Here is a 19,134-nt window from a genome sequence, read left to right as displayed (position 1 = left end):
ATAATGCTCGAAATCAAACATGTTTTTTACAAAGCTTATATCAACTCACTCTGTCTGTCTGATAAAAAGTGTTCACACTTTATTTCTGCAACACCCATTCTCAAATCAAGCTTAAACTTCGAACTATTATTCATTGACACAGACAAGATATGAATCAATTAACAAAGAAAAAAAAGAGTAACCAATTAGACAATAAAGTAATGGTAATTAATTATGTTGTTTAATAGCAAGAAAGGAAACTATTACTTCAGTATTTACCGATATGGCTAAAGTTGTTGGGTTTAGTCCCCTTAATGAATTGCTACTGCTATTTCTCCCTCACACATTATCCGATTAAGTTGATACTTTAAGCAATTATTTATTGTACCTAACAAAACACGAATCAATAAACACAAATACAAAATACTCAATTGGTCAATTAAATATTGATAATTAATTATTTTGTTTGATATCGAATAAGGGAAATAACTTGCACATTATTGGTAGATCACAGACATATATATATCTATGTGGTAGATATAGTTTGAAAGGCTGAGTTCCTCTTTAGATGATTTTTTTATCTTTTTTTAAAAGAATTTTCAAAAAAAATATCTTGCTTGTTTTATAGTCTAGATCTTTCCGTGCGTTTATAACACAAGCCAGTTCTTCTGCTCCCATGATAATACTTTCTGAATTATGTCTATGCAATAATTTTCAACTTTTTCATTGCTGATGACATATTTAACTTGGGCTTCTGTAACAATTTATTCACTAATATTATAAATTATATATATGTCATATAACAACAGAAAAACAAAATTAAAATTCTTTAGTTTAGTACCGAGACCATTAGAAAACGTTAGGAGTTGCGGCTCTTAATAAACAATTTTTACAATTCCTTTATTTAGCTTGCTCATTCATGGACACTGGGTGGCTGGGTGAACAAATTTCTCTTTAAAAAAAAAGAGCTCTAACGATTTCCAAAGATATTTGGCAGCTGATGATATCTTTGGGAAAAGAATAGCTAGACGGGACGGGGTAAAAGATATCCATTTTTTTTAAAATCTAAAATTCATTAGTTATTAAGAGCAAAATAATAGCTATACAATCTATGTAAAGAAGAAATTTTCTTTTTTTTTTAATTTTTGTAAAGGTAGGCCTATATCAAAAATATTTTGTTCTTGTTTTCCGTCAAGTCTTTCAAAAATGTATTGTCAATAGATAAACATATTTCAGCAAAGAATGTATATCTAGTAATGTGTTAAATTCAAATAAAATTTATTGAAAACTAAATAAACGAGACGTTAAAAAATGAAACTTTGCAAGGCTGCAAGTTTTTTCGCTGAGAAGTTGTTATTTCTCTGAAATCCCCCTCCCCTTTCTCTCTTTAGTGACACTTTAGTCTCTTGTGGATTCCGGCCCTAGACATACTGTCAAATAGGCCTATAGACATTATTGAGATCTATCTTATTATAAGCATTGAATATAAATATTGTTGTAACTCTAGGTTAGGCACTCAACGAATAGGCATGCAACTCAACACAGTTTAACAGGAAATAATAGTTGTGTTTATTCACTAGGGTAAACACATAACATGATGATTCATCCTTCAGCTTCCTCAGAGTCTCACTACTAAGTATACCAGTCCTTTGCTACTTAACCCGAATGTGGACCAACGACAGCCTTCCCCGCTTCGCTCCAGGTTCCTACTACAACCTTCAGGCAGCATCAAAAGCTGGCTTCTTCTTAGTTTCCCAAACATTCAGACTCTTCACAATCCCTGATGCACTGTTATTCTCTCCGTTCTAGTCTCTTCCTGTTTACGTTCACTAGTGCGCTAGTGCGCACCTCAAGCACTGGTGCAAGGCAGGGTTACAACACTACACCCACCTTAGTCTTTTCGTCCCGAAAAGAAAATGTTCACGGTTGATCAATGCAGGTGGAGGTCGGTCAGTGGAGTAACAGATTGCATGGAGCGTGCTCCCCACAAAGCGATCCACACTGCTCTCTGCAGGTGCCGTTTTCTCCTTCTCCAGTTTACCAAGTTTCTTTCGACACGATGTCGCAAACGTGGCCTCTCCATCCTAACGGTTGTCGCTGGCGTCAGCCACCTGACACATCGAGTGGTAGATTGTCTGTAAGGCACCTTTACAACGTTTCAGGTGCAAAAGTCCATCAGCTGCAGGGTTCCTCTGACCACCTTCAGAGCCTCTCTCGTTGGTGAAAACAGAAGTATCGAAGTCCACTGGTTTCAGACCCTGTTGATGGGTTTCTTGACATTTGCACTCCCTTCGTGAAGCACTGCATGTACAGCTGTTGCTTACCACCTGAATGCAACAATCAAAATTCAAGTTCCCCTCGTAGGTACTGGCAGATCGACAGGGGTCCTTAAGGTCCAAAATGACAGGCTCTAACGCAGGCTCAAAGTTTTCCTGCTCCGTCCAGGTCATTGTTGCACTCAAAGCTGGTACAGCAAAAGTTTCAGTCGCGTAGCAGACTTCTTCTATTGCTTCGACTGTCTCTTTCTGTTCATCTTTGTGCTTAAAATTCTTGTTAAGATTGACGCATTCTTTGTAACTATCAGTACAGCCACAGTCTTGAATGAGTAACGGTTCATTGTTGTTGAATGATGTTAGACTCCTCTCTCTTATAGGATTGATCTGGCCTTGCACGTTACGTATCAGTTTGTCCATAGAATGATTCATCGAATCCTGGAAGGTACAAAGTTCACTTAACCAGTTCTGCATGGTTTTCAGCACCTCACCAATATCTGGTTCTACCTCAAACAGGTATATTTCCGGATCCTCCCCTTCATCAACAAGAGCCTGCCAAAGACTGGCTCTCATTTTTTCTTTTGCACAGAAGATCCTCAGCTCCCTGGCTCGGAGCTCCTCTTTTAACTGTTTACAGCTAAGTTCATCTAGCTTCCTAAGCGTTGCCATTCTTTCCTTTCGTTGAGCTGCCCAAATCCCACTTCTGACACCAATTGTTGTAACTCTAGGTTAGGCACTCAACGAATAGGCATGCAACTCAACACAGTTTAACAGGAAATAATAGTTGTGTTTATTCACTAGGGCGTCTAGGGTAAACACATAACATGATGATTCATCCTTCAGCTTCCTCAGAGTCTCACTACTAAGTATACCAGTCCTTTGCTACTTAACCCGAATGTGGACCAACGACAGCCTTCCCCGCTTCGCTCCAGGTCCCTACTACAACCTTCAGGCAGCATCAAAAGCTGGCTTCTTCTTAGTTTCCCAAACATTCAGACTCTTCACAATCCCTGATGCACTGTTATTCTCTCCGTTCTAGTCTCTTCCTGTTTACGTTCACTAGTGCGCTAGTGCGCACCTCAAGCACTGGTGCAAGGCAGGGTTACAACAATATGTTTAAACAAATAGATCTAATCAAAATGGTGAGTATTTATCTCCTGGCGCTTATAGTTGATTTGCGTGACTGAAAGTAATCCATATTTATAGGCCAGTACATGAGAACAATATTATTTTTTCATTTACCGAAGAGCTCCATATCAGAGACATGAAAATTCTTGAGTATTTCACAAATAGACTCTTTCTACTTTCAAATAGAGAATCTAATCCAGAGATCTAGATCTAGATTTATATATCTACAATGTCAATGTCCACTCTTTTCTTAATAGATCTAGAAATCTAGTCTAAGTGTTAGACTATGTCTAACTAAATGTCAGAAATTAGGCTGTCACTTGATCATAGACTAGATTAACTAGATATTAGATCTAATTAAATCTGTAGTCAAGTCAAAGTGTAGTCACTTCACTAGTCACTAGTAGTACTATCAGTCAGCGTAGTAGTGGATCTAGATTAGAATCTAGACTATTCTAGATCTAGTAGTATTTCTAGAGTTCTAGACTAGGACAAGTCACTGTCACTAGTCAGTGACTGAGTCTGAGTGAGTAGAGGCTAAGCCTTTTTTTTTTTACGTCTGGAGTCGGTCATTTCAAATTTCAGCTTTTGGACTTTTTGTTTATAAATACTAAAATAGAGTAGGTCTAGATCAAGATCTAGATTAAACTCTAGATTCTTTATTTATATAGATCTAGAGTAAGTTATGCACTCCAAACTCCTATAATAGTCTAGTATAGTAAGTATACTAGACTATATCTATTGGCCGAAAATTCAAAGTTTGACTTTGACAGCACATTATTATAAATCATTATGATTATAGATTATAGATCTATGGTTTGAGATAGAAAAGAGAAAGTTATGAAGTCTGAAGTATTGAAATCTTTAGTTTAAGCATTTAAGGAGAATAAGGATGACTACTTATATTTGTACCCCTAACCTATCCTATATTTGTTATTAGATCTATATTTAAGGTAAATATGGATGTGTCTTCATTTTATTCAAACAAACTTTTTCACACTTTATTTGATTCGAAACACCAAAATTTATTCCAAACAGTTAACTCAGATTTTGATTCTATATTATTAACTAAGTTTTAAGATCCACAGGCATAGCCCTTCACATGAAATCATAAAGATGCTTTAAATTATGCATAAATACAAACACAAAAAATAACAATTTGAACACACTTATTCTACATAAATTAGGTCACTGGGATTATGACTTCTACACTGACTTTTAGACTTTTTAAAAATGTTTTTTTTTTGTTTAGTCATTTGATAAATTTCTAATACAGTTCATCTCTTGTAGTATAGTATAGGCTAGGATAGCCATTCTCACCAAAATAGCTGAATCCTGGAGGAGTTCTTTTAGCAATAAAAAAAAACACTCTTATAGCAGAAGAAATAACCTTACCTAACTCAAAAAATATATAATCAACATTTTGTAAAATTAGTACCACATCAACATCCCTAATAATAGGCAGTATTTACAGACCACCAAATTCTAGTTTAGAATACGTATGCAAGAACTATGTAATCAGTTTACTACACTTAAAGAGACAAATAAAAAGGCAGTTTTTTGGATTATGTGTGATTTCAACCTACCTGATATAAAGTGAAAAACACTAACCATAGATAAACACCAAAACCTTAAGGACATAAATGAGCTTGTCATAGAAACTTTACACAAAGTTTAGATCAAATCCTTAAAAAGCCAACTAGATTAAACAACACACTAGATCTCTTCTTAACCAACAGACCTGGATTAGTAGTAGATTATGATATCATCCCTGGTCTATCAGACCATGAGATCATAAAACTACACAGTCCGATAAAAGCAGTAGCCAATATAAAACCCAAAAGAAAATTCTTACTCTGGAACAAATGCAACCTAACACAACTACATCAAGCTGCATTAAAATTTCAACAAACATTCTTATCAGAAAGAGACATTAACCAACCAGTCGATGACCTCTGGAATTTCATAAAAAACTATCTTAAAAACATTATAGAAAACCATATACCAACTAACTACACATCAAACAAAATAAATAAATGCTGGTTTAATAATAGATTAAAGAAGCTTTGTAAACAGAAGGAAAACCTGTATAGAAAATTTAAAGAATCTAAGGCAGAAAGAGTTTATAAAAAGTACATAAAAATTAAACACCTAACCCAAAAGTAAGCAGACAGCTGCAGAGTGAATACATAAACAATGTAATATCTAAAGATAACAACAAAAAACCTATGGTCATACATTAAGTCTAATAAAATGGAAACAACAGGCATATCACCATTAAAAGGAGAAGACAACTTAACACACAATGATAATGAAACTAAAGCTAACGTCCTAAACAAATACTTTGCATCAGCATTCTCAGCCCCAGGAGACAAAGACATATTACTGAATTTGAACCAAGTAGACAACATAGGAGATATAGAAGTACAAGTAAAGGGAATCCAAAAACTATTAGCCAACATCAAACCTAATAAAGCATCTGGACCTGATGGTATTCCAGCTAGATTACGCAAAGAACTAAGCAATGAGCAAGTACCAGTGTTCAAAATACTTTTCAGGCATCTCTTAACCAAGGCAGAGTACCAAGGGACTGGAAAGAAGCTAATGTCACCCCTCTATTTAAAAATGGAGAAAAATCAGACCCAGGAAATTACAGACCAGTATCACTTACCAGCATCACATGTAAAATCCTAGAACACATAATATGTATCAACATCATAAACCACTTAGACAAACATAATGTTCTTACTCCATACCAACATGGCTTTAGGAAATATAGATCATGTGAAACACAACTAATGGGACTAATTGATGATTTTTCAAAAGGTTTAGATAATAGTGAGCAAATAGATGCTATCTTACTAGATTTTTCCAAAGCTTTTGATAAAGTTCACCACCATAGTTTGTTTTTAAAAAAATTAAAATATTTTGGTATTAATGGTCCATTGCATCAGTGGATTAAAAATTTTCTGATAGGGAGAGAACAAACTGTAATAATAAATAAATCAACACCAATAACAGTAAAGTCAGGCGTACCTCAAGGAACAGTCTTAGGTCCACTACTATTTTTAATTTACATAAACGATTTACCAAATATCATTAGTTCAGGAATAAAAGTCAGATTATTCGCATAAGATTGCATAATATATAGAACAATAAAAACAACACAAGATACAGAAATTTTACAAAGAGAATTAGATGAATTACAGAAATGGGAATCAAATTGGAGCATGTCTTTCCACCCTGAAAAATGTCAGTTATTAAGAGTAACAAAAAAGCTAAAACAAATTAATTTCAATTATGTTACGAATATTTCTGTTACGAATCTCACTATCCAGGCTCTCTGCAAATGGCACCAAACGACACCACCAACTTAAAGAACTTGACAACTCTGGGCTTCAAAGTAACGTAGTAGTTTAATGTCAATAAATAACAGCCAACACTGTACAATTGGCAGCACGTAACACAAGACTGTACAAATATCTCTCCGCCGTATCAACTCTTGCACTGGACTCTCTCTGTCTCGTCTCGGACTTGTACTGAGCCGTTGTAACGAACTGTAGATCGGGAAGTTGTGACTCCGCTTTCTGAACCTTCTCTCGTGAACCGTCTCTCGTGAACCGTCTTGACTGCGACACCTCCGCTCTTTATATAGGGTCCCTACTGGCCTTCTCGAACCGGACAGAACGCCGCTCGACGTTTCTAGGTGGTCAGATGACTACAACTCTCGTGACGCTGCGATCCTTCCCGAACTGTCCTGTTGACACTCGACTCGGCTGACAGTCGTAACTCGTCACGGTTGACCGCTCGTCTAGCGCTGGCCTGGGGCGATTTGCGTCGGCTGAATACACACACACCACTACCCCCATCTGTGCCACCACCAGGTTTATAACAATATTCATGGTAAACCAGTAACACAAACTAAAAACGCAAAGTACCTAGGTGTTATCATAATGAAAAACTGTCATGGAATCCCCATATTGATGAAACTATCAAAAATCAAACAAAGCATTAGGGTTTATTAAAGAAATTTTCTATAAATCAAATAAGAACATAAAACTAAAATGTTATTTAACCTTGGTTAGGCCAATAGTAGAATATGTATCCTCTGAATGGGACCATTCAACTCAAGAAAACATTCAGAAACTGGAACAGACACAAAATAGAGCAGTGAGATTCATAACAAACGAATATTCACATTTGACTAGAGTAACACCTTTAGTTAAATCACTAAATTTAGAAAGCCTTCAGGATAGAAGACTTAAAAGTAAAGTGGCAATTATACATAAAACACTGAATCATAATCTTCAAATACAAAAACAAAATTTAATAAAATACTCAGAAAGACACAAAGCTAAAGCACATTTCTCATCCCATATACTAGGACAAATTTTACAAATACTCCTTCTTCCCTAGTGCTATTAGAGCCAGGAAAACCAGTGACTTGGCAGAATTTAAGTCATTGGTTAATATTTATGGCTGAATGCATGACGTGTAGGACGTTATCATCTTCTTTTTGAAGTAACGTCTGTATTATATAAGAAGATGAGATACTCTCTAATACTCTCTCTATATAAATCTAGATCTATCTAGTAATCTAGTAGGTCTAGATCTAGGCATTTAACTTCATTTAATGTATCAAGCTCAGTTCAAAGATTTGCCCATTTATTCTCTATAAAAAAGCAACAACAACAAACAAACAAATAAATTAAAAGCAACATGTTTTTCAATATAAGATCATTAAGATTGATGTCCAAAACTGGTTGTTCAGTATAACTTTTGGTAAGAAAATCATAATTCAATTAAAAAAACCTATTAAAATTTTTTTTTTATGAAATCAAACAACTTTGCTTATGAATTAAATAAATATTAATCAGCTGCAAAAACAGAATCAATTTTGGCATGCTCATTAGCATAGACTTAGCCAATCAAAAAATATAGCCATTAATAAAGGCTGGACTTACTTTATCTTCTTTTTTTAAATAGACATACAAAAAAACAATTAGATCTAGCTGTAGATTAAAAAGTAGCTCTTTTGTAGCTTTTTCATTCCTTCCTTTCATTTGTTAACGAGGGGATTAAGTTTTTCAAAAAATTGTATTATAATATTTCTAATTATGAATTAATAATAAGCCATTTTATAAATCCACACTGCCAGGTTTTCCCTCCTACTAGAGTTAGTGTGATACATGTGTTTTGGACTGTTGTTAAGGTCCCAACTTTCCCACTTACATCCCCTGCTGTCCTGCAGGTAGTTTGGACTAGGACGTAATCTTCATTTCTGAAGAAATGTCCAGAACTTTTAAAACAGCTGTTTAGTTTGCTTATGCCTAAGACTGGCCCTGATATGATAGACCAGTTGAGATGTTATAATTATTCAAAACTATTTTACTTTTAATCTTAAATAGACGTACATTGTTTTTATTTATATTAAGTGCTAATATTTATTATTTTAAAACATGACAATCACCTAGGGTAGTGACCATCAGCATATGATGGGACTCTTGAGACACCCCAGACAAAAGGAATCTTTTTAAAGAAATGCAAACTTCACTAAGTCTTGAGTATGACATCTAGTAAAAAAACTTTCCAAGGCAATCAAAAAAGGTAAGTGTCAAATACTAAATTAGATGATGCTAAAAATGTACAATTTAAATGGGTAGATGTAGACAAAAGTAGTTTCTCTGAAATGTTTTCTTTGTTTTTTTTTAAATTATAATTCTTCAATGAATATATATATTGTATTAAAAAACAAACAAAGCTAAACTGTGTATATACTTATTTTCTAGTTTCAAAATATTAAGCGTTGTTTTGTTCATTTTTTTCATAAGTCGAGTACATGTTTCTGAAAGTGAAAAGCTGCGACGTGATGTCGAGGAACTAGAGGATGCCCTACTATTGCACTCTAGATATCATTCTCAGACTGACAGCGTGAGAGGTTTGATTAGGTATGTAAAGTATGCACCTGCAGAGTTCTTTAAAAAATGTAATTAGTTAGCTTACCTACAAGAGTTAGCATAATTGATGTTCTAATGATTATATATGCTAGTATTTATTAAGCTCTAGTGAAGTTATTTGTTAGCTAATTGAAATTGGCATTTTAAAATTAATTTCATATCTTTTAGTTGTACTTTTTAACAAAACTGTCTTTCTTTATATCACTAATGAAATAAAAGTGGGTTATTGTTATCAAAAGTTAAAATTTTGACTAGCATCTAATCCCCACTCAACACTACAGTGGTAAACCAGGAAGATTTCTGTAATAATTTTTTTTTCCCTTTTCCGTTTGGTAATAATCAGGAAGGAGATAGATGGCTCTCACTGGGAGCATGGAGGAGATGGGAAACTCACTACCTATCATTCAAAGCGTGATTTGATTCAGCCATCAGAGATGAAAGACAGAAAACATGACAAGAACAAACTTTTGCAAGAGAGAAATGAGACGTCTTTGAGAGATTACTTCAACTCTGGTGCTGTGAATACAAAAGTAAGTTTTATTTTAGTGTATTACAAAACGAATTACTGGTTGAAATTGAATAAAAAATTATTTTTTTTTTAAAACTTACAAGTAAATGGACATTGTAATTGACAAAGTAAATTAAAGCCATCATAAATAGTTATAATTTTAAACAAGCAGAAGAAAAAGATTACTTTTAAAATAATCAAAGCTTATCTAAGGTAAAGAACTGCCATTATCTGAAATGTAAGGGTTTAGCTCCCTTTCTGTCATTTAAAACAAAGTAAATTAATTAGTATTAATTGATTAACTAATTGGTTAATTTTTGGATTGATTCGTGTTTTGTCATCGATTATGAATAATAATGCAAAATTTCAACTTGATCCAAGAATGGGAAGTAGGAGAAAAAACATCACAAATTAATAATAGGATTAAATCCATATATACATCCACATCTAATTAAGTAGCATTTATTCCCCTTATTTTGATTTCAAACAAAAGAATTAATCACCAATAATTATTTATTTAGTTAGTTAATTTTTTTTTATTGATTCATGTCTTGTCAGGTACAATGAATAATTGTGCAAAGTTTAAACTTGATACGTGAATGGGAAATGGGTGAAAAAAATATGTTCAAACTTACGAGACAGACAGAGTGAGTTGTTATAAGTTTTTGTAAAAATTGATTTTGTGTGTCTATAGCATGCTTATTTCTCTCTGGTCCAATCTTCTTTGTGGACATGTGAGGTATGTGGGAAAAGGTTTCCATGCTACATTTTGGCCCTCAACAAATGCAAAAACTCATGCTGGTAGCCAAGCAGTTTATGCCTCTCAGCCATTTGTCCCTAAGTTACTTTAAACAAAAAACAAATAAAGGAAAAAACATTTTAGATTAGTTGTTTTTTGTTTTTTTTTTTGTATCAGTTTAGGTTTTATAGAAATGATGTTGTCAGATAACTATTTATTTGTCTTTATTGTTTAAAGGAAAAGCATAGGTCAAGGTCATCTTCCAGACACTCAAAAAAGGAGAAGCAAAAAATTGAGGGGCTTTATGTTGAGGGTCAGTTTTCTAACTCTGATTGGTCAAGGGTAGACACTGATTTGACCTTGAAAGGAATGAACACCAAAGACAAAAAACTTACACTAGGTGTTGACAGAAATGCAAAACTGGAGAAAGTTGATGAAAGAAGTCCAAGAAGAACTAAGCAAGAAGCAAGAAACGAGCATCAGAATAGTCGGAGTGTAAATAACTATTCTAAGGACAAGGTGTTAACACAAGTTGGCACTTATGACGTAGACAAAACAACCTTGACCTCATTTCATTCTACAGACAGAAAAAAAGAGAAAAACAACAAGACCAGCAAGGATCACTTGGTGATTGCTGCTGCCCAGAGCACAAGAATGCTTGATGCAGATCCTGCTGGTAGAAATCCTGTTTCTAGTTTAGAAATCTCGTACACTTACATGCCTCCCGGGCCGGAGGCTCACAAGCAGCAGTCAGATCTTACATACCAGAAAACACTGGAGTTTCTGATGTCTCAGCTCAGCCCTGCCAGTTCTCCTCACCATGCACCCAGAGAGAAAACTAAAAGACATAGAAGTAGTGAGCTGTCTAAAGACAGTGGGAGAGAGTCTAGGCACGAGTCACGACGTCACACTGGGGATGGGCGTCATATTTCCAGCAAATTTGGGGCAACTAGCCAGGGGGTGTCGTATCTAGACTCCAGAACATGGCAGCCTGGTATCAAAGACTCAATTCCTGATGAAAGGACAGCCCCAAAGTTTGAAAAATCTTATTCAGGTCTAGAGAGCTACAGAAATGACAGATTTTCTTTATCTCCAAGTTCTGGAGACTCCAGAACCAGTGAAGGGAATAAATTTGAAATAGATTTCCCTGGTTTATATAGCTTCAACTCCCAGCAAAATCTTTCACATAAAACTGACGCAGTGGCTAGAAATCAAAGTGAACCTAATTACATAAGAGCTCAAACCTTGATGCCAGAGTCACCCAATGAACATCTAGAGCATTCCCCCAGTCCAGTGTTAACTAATCAGTCCAATTTCATCTCATTCCAATCCAATGCCAGTGTAATCAAACAAGCAGCATTCAATACATTCCAATCAGAACCGACTTTAACATCTGCCATCACTACAAAGACTTGGGTGCCACAAGACCCTACCACATCTGCCATTACAACACAGACTAGGGTGTCCCAAGACCCAGACACATCTGCCATTACAACAAAGACTACCCAAGACCCAGCCACAATTGTTCCTGAAAGTGCAAAACAAAGCTCCTGTGGTAAGTGGCTTGTCTTTAAATAAGTTCTCTCATTTTTGTGACATAATAGTAGTTGTATCAAACTTCTAGAAACATGATTTAATAATTGAACATCCAGAGTGCAATAAAGACATTTGTACATCAAGGACTAAAAATGTATTTTGAAAAACTACGTAAGAGAAGCAAAGAATAAGAGGATTGGGGACATGTTATATATAAGCCATATACAGTTATATAGCATAATAAAATGATGGCCCAGTGCTATTTTTTGAATCATAAAAACAGATACATTTTGAATATTTTGTATTGTTATTGAGAAATTATAATTAAATAATAAAAAAAATTGTTAGACTAATTGTAACCATAACTTCAATGTTGCCTAAAAATATGGAATTTAAAAAAAATTAAGAATGTCTCTTTTTATTTTTTACTTCAGAGAAGTTAGTATGTGATCCTGATGTCCGAACCTGGCTTGAGAGCCTGGGTCTGCAATCACTTGATCACTACATCCAACTTTTTGCTGAGCACCAGATGGACATTGCCAGCGTTAGGTTGCTGACTACTGGTGCCCTAAGAGACATGGGTATCAATGCCCTAGGTCCCATCATGAAGATAATCAAGGGAGTTCAGATTTTGTGTCGACACGATAACATTCATGTAGAAAAGTCTGAAGTGAAACTTATCGGAAAGGACAGTCATAAAACTGAAGAGCCCATTGGCCAGGAACCCAGTAGGTCAGCGTTGAGTCCAGAAGAAAGCAATGTGGCATCTTTGAATGTAGAAACATTAAGATCTCATGAACAAGGAGAGACAAAGTCAGGTTTGCAACTATCTTCTCAGGAGACAAACTCTAGAACTGAAGAACATGACAGACCTGAGAGACCTAAGACTAATGCATGGGAGCCTACAGAAAATCAAACTGAAACAAACAGGACACACTCTTCATCTGAAAAGTCAGAAAAAGGATATGCCAGTAAGAAATCAACAAAAAAGAAATTGAAAACATCTAGGTCAGTGGTCAAAGGGAAGCCACCATTGGCTAACAAAGTTGGTGATGATGGTGAGTATAAAGCTATTTGATTCTTGATTTATATTAATATATGCCAGATCTTTCAACTGTATTTAAAACTTGACTAAAAGTAAATCTCTCAACCGTTGCATCTTCCAATGATATACAAAGAGTTATTTATCATTTGACCTAACAAAAGATGATAATGTGACAAGTTTTTAACATCTGTAATTATTATTTTTATTTGCACAATAATTCACTTTTCAGCTGGTTTAAAAACATACTCCCTATCTGTTGGGGACCCTAATAAAATGTACTTTTTAAAATCAGTTTTATAGACCAATTTTTAGTAATACAGCAAGAGTTTACAAAACGTTAAATCTTCCACCTAATACTGAGCTGGATATAATTGTCAACTCCGGAGAGCAACTCATCCAGAATTAAAACAAATTGAAAGCTGCTTTCTTTCAGACAATCTTTTCTGATCTAAATCAAAGGGAGTACAACCAGAAAGAAAAGCAGGATATAGTCTGAGTGAACTGACCACCTCATTCATGTCTCAACATATAAATTGTTGACACATAGCCTTCTCATCCTGTATCTGGTATAGTCCAGAATCATCACATTTTTAATTGGATTAATAAGCCTTTTATCTATAGGAGGTATAAAACCAGAATCAGAAAGGTAAACCAAAGTTAAAGTAGATTTTTAATCTCTTATCAACATGAACGTCTTGTTATCACATGGCTACATTATAGATGTAATAATCTTCTATTTAGAAAGAAAGTTAGTAATTTATAAGCTTAAGGATAATTTTGAACATTGTTGATTGAACCTCCTAAAAAAATATACATTCCAAATATGAAACTCATGTCATTAAACTTTTTTTATGACATTTTTTTTAGGTGTAGCTGCTGCCGCGAAGAAGTTTGCTGCCAAACGCCAGGAACAAATTAGGAAATTGGAAGTTGAGGAGAAAAACTTAACAGCAAGAAAACAGGTAGGTGAAAGCATGTTGCATTAAGATTAGAATTAGTATAGGAAGTTGATTGAGAGTAACTCTGTTTTAATTAGTTTTTTTTTTTGTGATGATATGCTGAACATTTTAGTTTAGAATGTAAAGTTTCTGTAAATTATTGTGTCATTTGTTTACATCTTTAGAGTAGAATAGTAGCTCATATCAGATGAAAGCTTCTGCTGAAAATGGGCAAAAAGGATGCAGAGAGAACATAGATATCTACCCAGCAACAAAATCTTTTGCACTCTCCCTGAACCTTTTGGGCTAAACAATGCCTATTCTATTTCAGATTAGAGATGAGTTGACCACTAGACATCAACTTAGAAGATCTTCAAGCCTTGAAAGAAATGGTCAGGGCTCAAGTAGTCTTGCTAGGTCATCATCTTTTACATGTGTAGGAACTGCTATAGAAGAGGTGAGGTTTAATAATGTATACATAGAGTATTGCTTTGAAATGATTGTATATTGGTCTCATTGAGCAGGCTTCATTGTACTTGTATAAACGTGGTTGAGAGGCTAAGTACGCTTGAACTTGGCTTGTCTTGGCTACCTATGAAAGGGGCTTGAGGTTTGACACCCGACTCGAGCAGAGTTGTGCTAACTGAGCACCTAAAGGCAGCACGGTAAACCTTCTCCCAGATACCTCCTCCCCCAAATGGTCCACAAATGAGATTGGACCATAGCGCTCTGAGCTTGCTATAAGCATGAAAGTAGTGCTATATAAAAGCCATAATTTATAAAATAGTTGAATCAGTATAAAATAGTTTGTTAGAATTTGTAGTTATGAGTATGTTAGATATTGGGAGTCAGTGACAGGGAAAAGTATAATCCTGTTATTCTCAGCTTCTTTGCAATGTTATGTTTGCTGGATAATTGAGGTAATAGGGTCTATTGGAAATCACCTTCACCTATCCCTTTGTCTGTTGGACTGTTGGGCACCACTCAAGATCTGTTGACTCTCTTTCTCCATTCCTCTCTTTCTTTTGCCTTTGATAGTATCTCTTTTAATGACTGGCCTACCCATTCTTTGTGTTGTCTTCTCATAGATTTTTTTGTCTGCCTCTTCTTCTTTTTCCTGGTACTGTACCCTGAAGGAAGGTTTTTGCAGGCCCTGACGACCTTGAGATGTGGCCATAGAGTTTTAGTTTGTGTTTTTTTTTACAGTAGTTAGCAGATCATGGCAGGTTCGGATTGCTGAACTAATCCTGTCTCTAATCTCTTTGTGATGCGGTCTTTGTATGTGGTACCTAGGATCTTTCTTTAGTAACTCAATTCTTTGCTAGGATCCTCCTCTCATCTTTAGTTAGAGTCCAAGATTTGCATATATATATATATATATATATATATATATATATATATATATATATATATATGTATGTATATATATATATATATATATATGTATATATATATATATATATATATATGTATATATATATATATATATATGTATATATATATATATATATATATGTATATATATATATATATATATATGTATATATATATATATATATATATATGTATATATATATATATATATATATATGTATATATATATATATATATATATGTATATATATATATATATATATATGTATATATATATATATATATATATGTATATATATATATATATATATATGTATATATATATATATATATATATATATGTATATATATATATCAAAGAATGCACAAGAGCTGTGGCTAAGCAGCATTATATCTATCTATATCTATTTATATATAAATCTACATGTACTTTATGGCTTATTGTACTAACAAAACATGAATCAATTGAAAAATTAAACCAATTAGTCAATTAATTATGTAGTTTGATATAAAATAAAAGAAATAACTTCTACATTATTGAGATCCACACTTGTAAGTGCTTATTTTTTCCCTTTAGATCAGCTTTGCTTGTTAGTCAGATTTCTTCCTCAAGTTTAAACTTTAGACTTGCAGAAAAACAAAATCTAATGATCGCCAGAGTTCAAATTCTTAACATCCCATGGCTTTGTTTTCATTCCTACTAATTTTTTACAAACTTATTACAAAGCTTATATCAACTCACTCTGTCTTTCTGGTAAAAAATTTGTACACATGATTTCTCCCACACTCAATCTCGGATCAAGCTGAACGTTTTACAATTATTTCTTTTACCTGTCAATACAAAAATCAATTTAAAAAAACAACAACCAATTAGTTAATTAACTATTGGTAATAAATTATATTGTTTGGTATCTTGAACAAGGGAAAGAAATTGTAATTGACTGATGTGGTGGTATAAGCTGAATTAGTCCCCTTTATTGGTCATTGTCTGAGTCTTAGTAAACACAAACCTGAAACATAGGACAAGACTATAGAAACAATAGATAACTATACAATCTTCCATGTTCATAAGCTTTCCACTAGTAGAGTGATTACCGTGTTGGCTTGAGAAGCCTGAGGATACTTGAGCCATGAGTTCGAATTCTGGTTATTCTCCCCTTTTTTTAAATTTAAATTTTTTATTGTTAGTCCAGATTTCTTACAAATTATATACATGAGTGATCCAAACTAATTGATACAAGTATGCTTAATATAAGCTTTGTTGTTTAAAAAAGTATTTTTAAAATTATTTTCTTGTTTTTCTATCAATGTACTTAAAATTCCAGCAAGATAAAAATAGTGATGTTGCAAAAACTGAAGGAAAGACAAACAAGAAACGTGTTCCTAATCTCAGTGAGTAAATTACAAGACATTTATATTCAGTTTTTGTGTAAAAAAAATTTTGGTTAGAACATGTACAATTTGTGTAAAAATTAAAATGCCAAGAAACTATTTCTCTGTAGGGCAAGTTAGTCTTGAGAAGTATGCTAGGGATGACAGTGAGATTTATTCTGTTAGTCTTTCTGATGTAAGTAAGGTCATATGCATTTCTTCATTTTTGTGTAAAGTGATATTTTTTAACATTTGTTTTTATTAAATTCTTTACAAAAAGGGAGAAAAAATAACATATGGAAATTCAATGTAATATAAATTTAAAAAAAGGTTGCCTGGTGGCTGAGTGGTAAAGCACTTGGATTATAAACCAAATGGTCTTGGGCTCTAATTTGAGTAAAGACTGGGATTTTGAACTTTGAGATCTTTAGGACACTCCTGAGTCTACCAAAGTCTAATAGGTACCTGACATTAGTTGGGTGTAGTAAGAGTGCTTAATCATTGTGCTGGCCACATCACACCCTCATTAACTGTTCGCCATAGAAAGAATTGACCTTCGCATCATTTCTTGTAGATCACATGATCTGAATGGGGAATTTTTTTTTTTACATTTTTTTTTGTAAATACAAAAAAAAAAGATTTTTGATTCTAAAAACTAAATTGCAAACTGAAAAGTTGAAGGCAATCAACACCTTGATTAGTTAGTGTATAAAGAACTTTTGAAGATTGGGTTAAAAACTTACAATTTGAGACCAACTCTGGAGTTCTGGCAATAAAAACTTGATTTGCCGAAAAAAACAAACACATGCTGTTAGATATTATTATATCTGGACATGTAAAGGCCCCCCCCCCCCCCCCCCATCTCAAATAGCTTAGGGCCTTTTCATGTCTAAATCTTGCCCTTAACATGCTTATGAAAAGTGCAAAATGTGACGGAAGGTTTTCTTTCATTTCAGCAGAGTTTGGAAAAAAGTGACGGGCAAGTATCACCTCATGAGGAGTGGAACTTGGGAAACATTTGGGCTTTGAAGAAGCAGCTCTTCGATATTGAAATGAAGCTGGCACACAAGGAGGACATGTTTAAACAGAATGGTGCTCAAGGTTATCCTGCTAATCATCAAGATGTCTCCGGCACCACCAGAGGAGGTGGTGGTAGCGCTGATGAAAAACTTTCTTTACTACAGCTGGAAGCACACAATGAAGCAGGCTTGGCAGATGCTTTGCCTGGCCTGCAAGAAGATCTGAATCATAACTTCAAGCCATCAACTTTCAATGGTTTGCCTCCTAGAGATTTACAGTTGAATGCTACATCACTCAGTAAGAAACATCCACTTGTTAACAAGGATAACACAGCTGGCTTGGCAATGAACAAAGATGATAGGCTGAATGGCGCGGACTTGACTAAGATGGCAGTGGCTGGTCATTCCATGGCCATCAAAGGGACTACTATACACAGGGACTTTACTAAGCAGTTCCAGGCACACACTAAGTAAGTACTGAGGATATATGGTTGTATCTTTTGTCTAATTTCATTAAGCTTTACTCACAATCGCATAGTGGATTATGCTCTTTGGCATTCTCTATTTGGCATTTAACTCTCTCAATGTTTGATCCTGGAGTAGACTCCTCCTTTAGTTAAATATCAAACTTTCAATATTTAATTTTGGACAAGATCCTCCCTAAGTTGAATATTCAACCATATTTCTTTCAATGTTTGATCCTGAATTAACCTTCTCCCATAGTTAAATGTCAAACTACATTTGTCTCAATGTTTGATCCTGGACTAAACTTCTCCCATAGTTAAATATTCAACTACATTTGTCTCAATGTTTGATCCTGGACTAAACTTCTCCCATAGTTAAATATTCAACTACATTTCTCTCAATGTTTGATCCTGGACTAAACTCCTCCCATAGTTAAATGTCAAACTACATTTGTCTCAATGTTTGATCCTGGACTAAACTCCTCCCATAGTTAAATGTCAAACTACATTTGTCTCAATGTTTGATCCTGGACTAAACTTCTCCCATAGTTAAATATTCAACTACATTTCTCTCAATGTTTGATCCTGGACTAAACTTCTCCCATAGTTAAATATTCAACTACATTTCTCTCAATGTTTGATATAGTAACTTTCAAATATTTTATTTTAAATTGTTTTTTGTTCCTCTTACTTATGTACTTAATTAATTTTAAAATTCCATTCCTTTTTCTGTCTGCCTATAATTTTAACATTAAAATAATGCATATATTCAAACAAAAATGTTACTTTTTTTCTTTTTTTAC

General features: G+C 34.1%; 1 protein-coding gene across 2 annotated transcripts in view; it reads left to right on the top strand.

Moving 5' to 3' along the window:
* Positions 1-3,586: 3,586 nt before the first annotated feature.
* Positions 3,587-19,134, top strand: part of LOC106076197 (uncharacterized) — a 33,029-nt gene continuing 17,481 nt past the window's right edge. The window contains exons 1-11 of one of the 2 annotated variants that reach the window (XM_056038636.1): positions 3,587-3,906; positions 8,855-8,987; positions 9,212-9,328; positions 9,681-9,867; positions 10,822-12,139; positions 12,555-13,178; positions 14,033-14,127; positions 14,435-14,560; positions 16,803-16,869; positions 16,980-17,044; positions 17,808-18,337. In XM_056038636.1, the coding sequence (XP_055894611.1) occupies positions 8,947-8,987; positions 9,212-9,328; positions 9,681-9,867; positions 10,822-12,139; positions 12,555-13,178; positions 14,033-14,127; positions 14,435-14,560; positions 16,803-16,869; positions 16,980-17,044; positions 17,808-18,337 (3,170 nt within the window). In that variant the 5' untranslated portion in view covers positions 3,587-3,906; positions 8,855-8,946. Of the gene's footprint in view, positions 3,907-8,854; positions 8,988-9,211; positions 9,329-9,680; positions 9,868-10,821; positions 12,140-12,554; positions 13,179-14,032; positions 14,128-14,434; positions 14,561-16,802; positions 16,870-16,979; positions 17,045-17,804; positions 18,338-19,134 lie in introns of both variants that reach the window. The other variant, XM_056038635.1, reaches the window with a different exon arrangement.

The sequence above is a fragment of the Biomphalaria glabrata genome, chromosome 8 (assembly GCF_947242115.1).
Source record: "Biomphalaria glabrata chromosome 8, xgBioGlab47.1, whole genome shotgun sequence".
Classification (NCBI taxonomy): Eukaryota; Metazoa; Mollusca; class Gastropoda; family Planorbidae; genus Biomphalaria; species Biomphalaria glabrata.
Note: the sequence above shows the minus strand (reverse complement) of the source record. Positions and strands in the feature narration are given on the sequence as shown.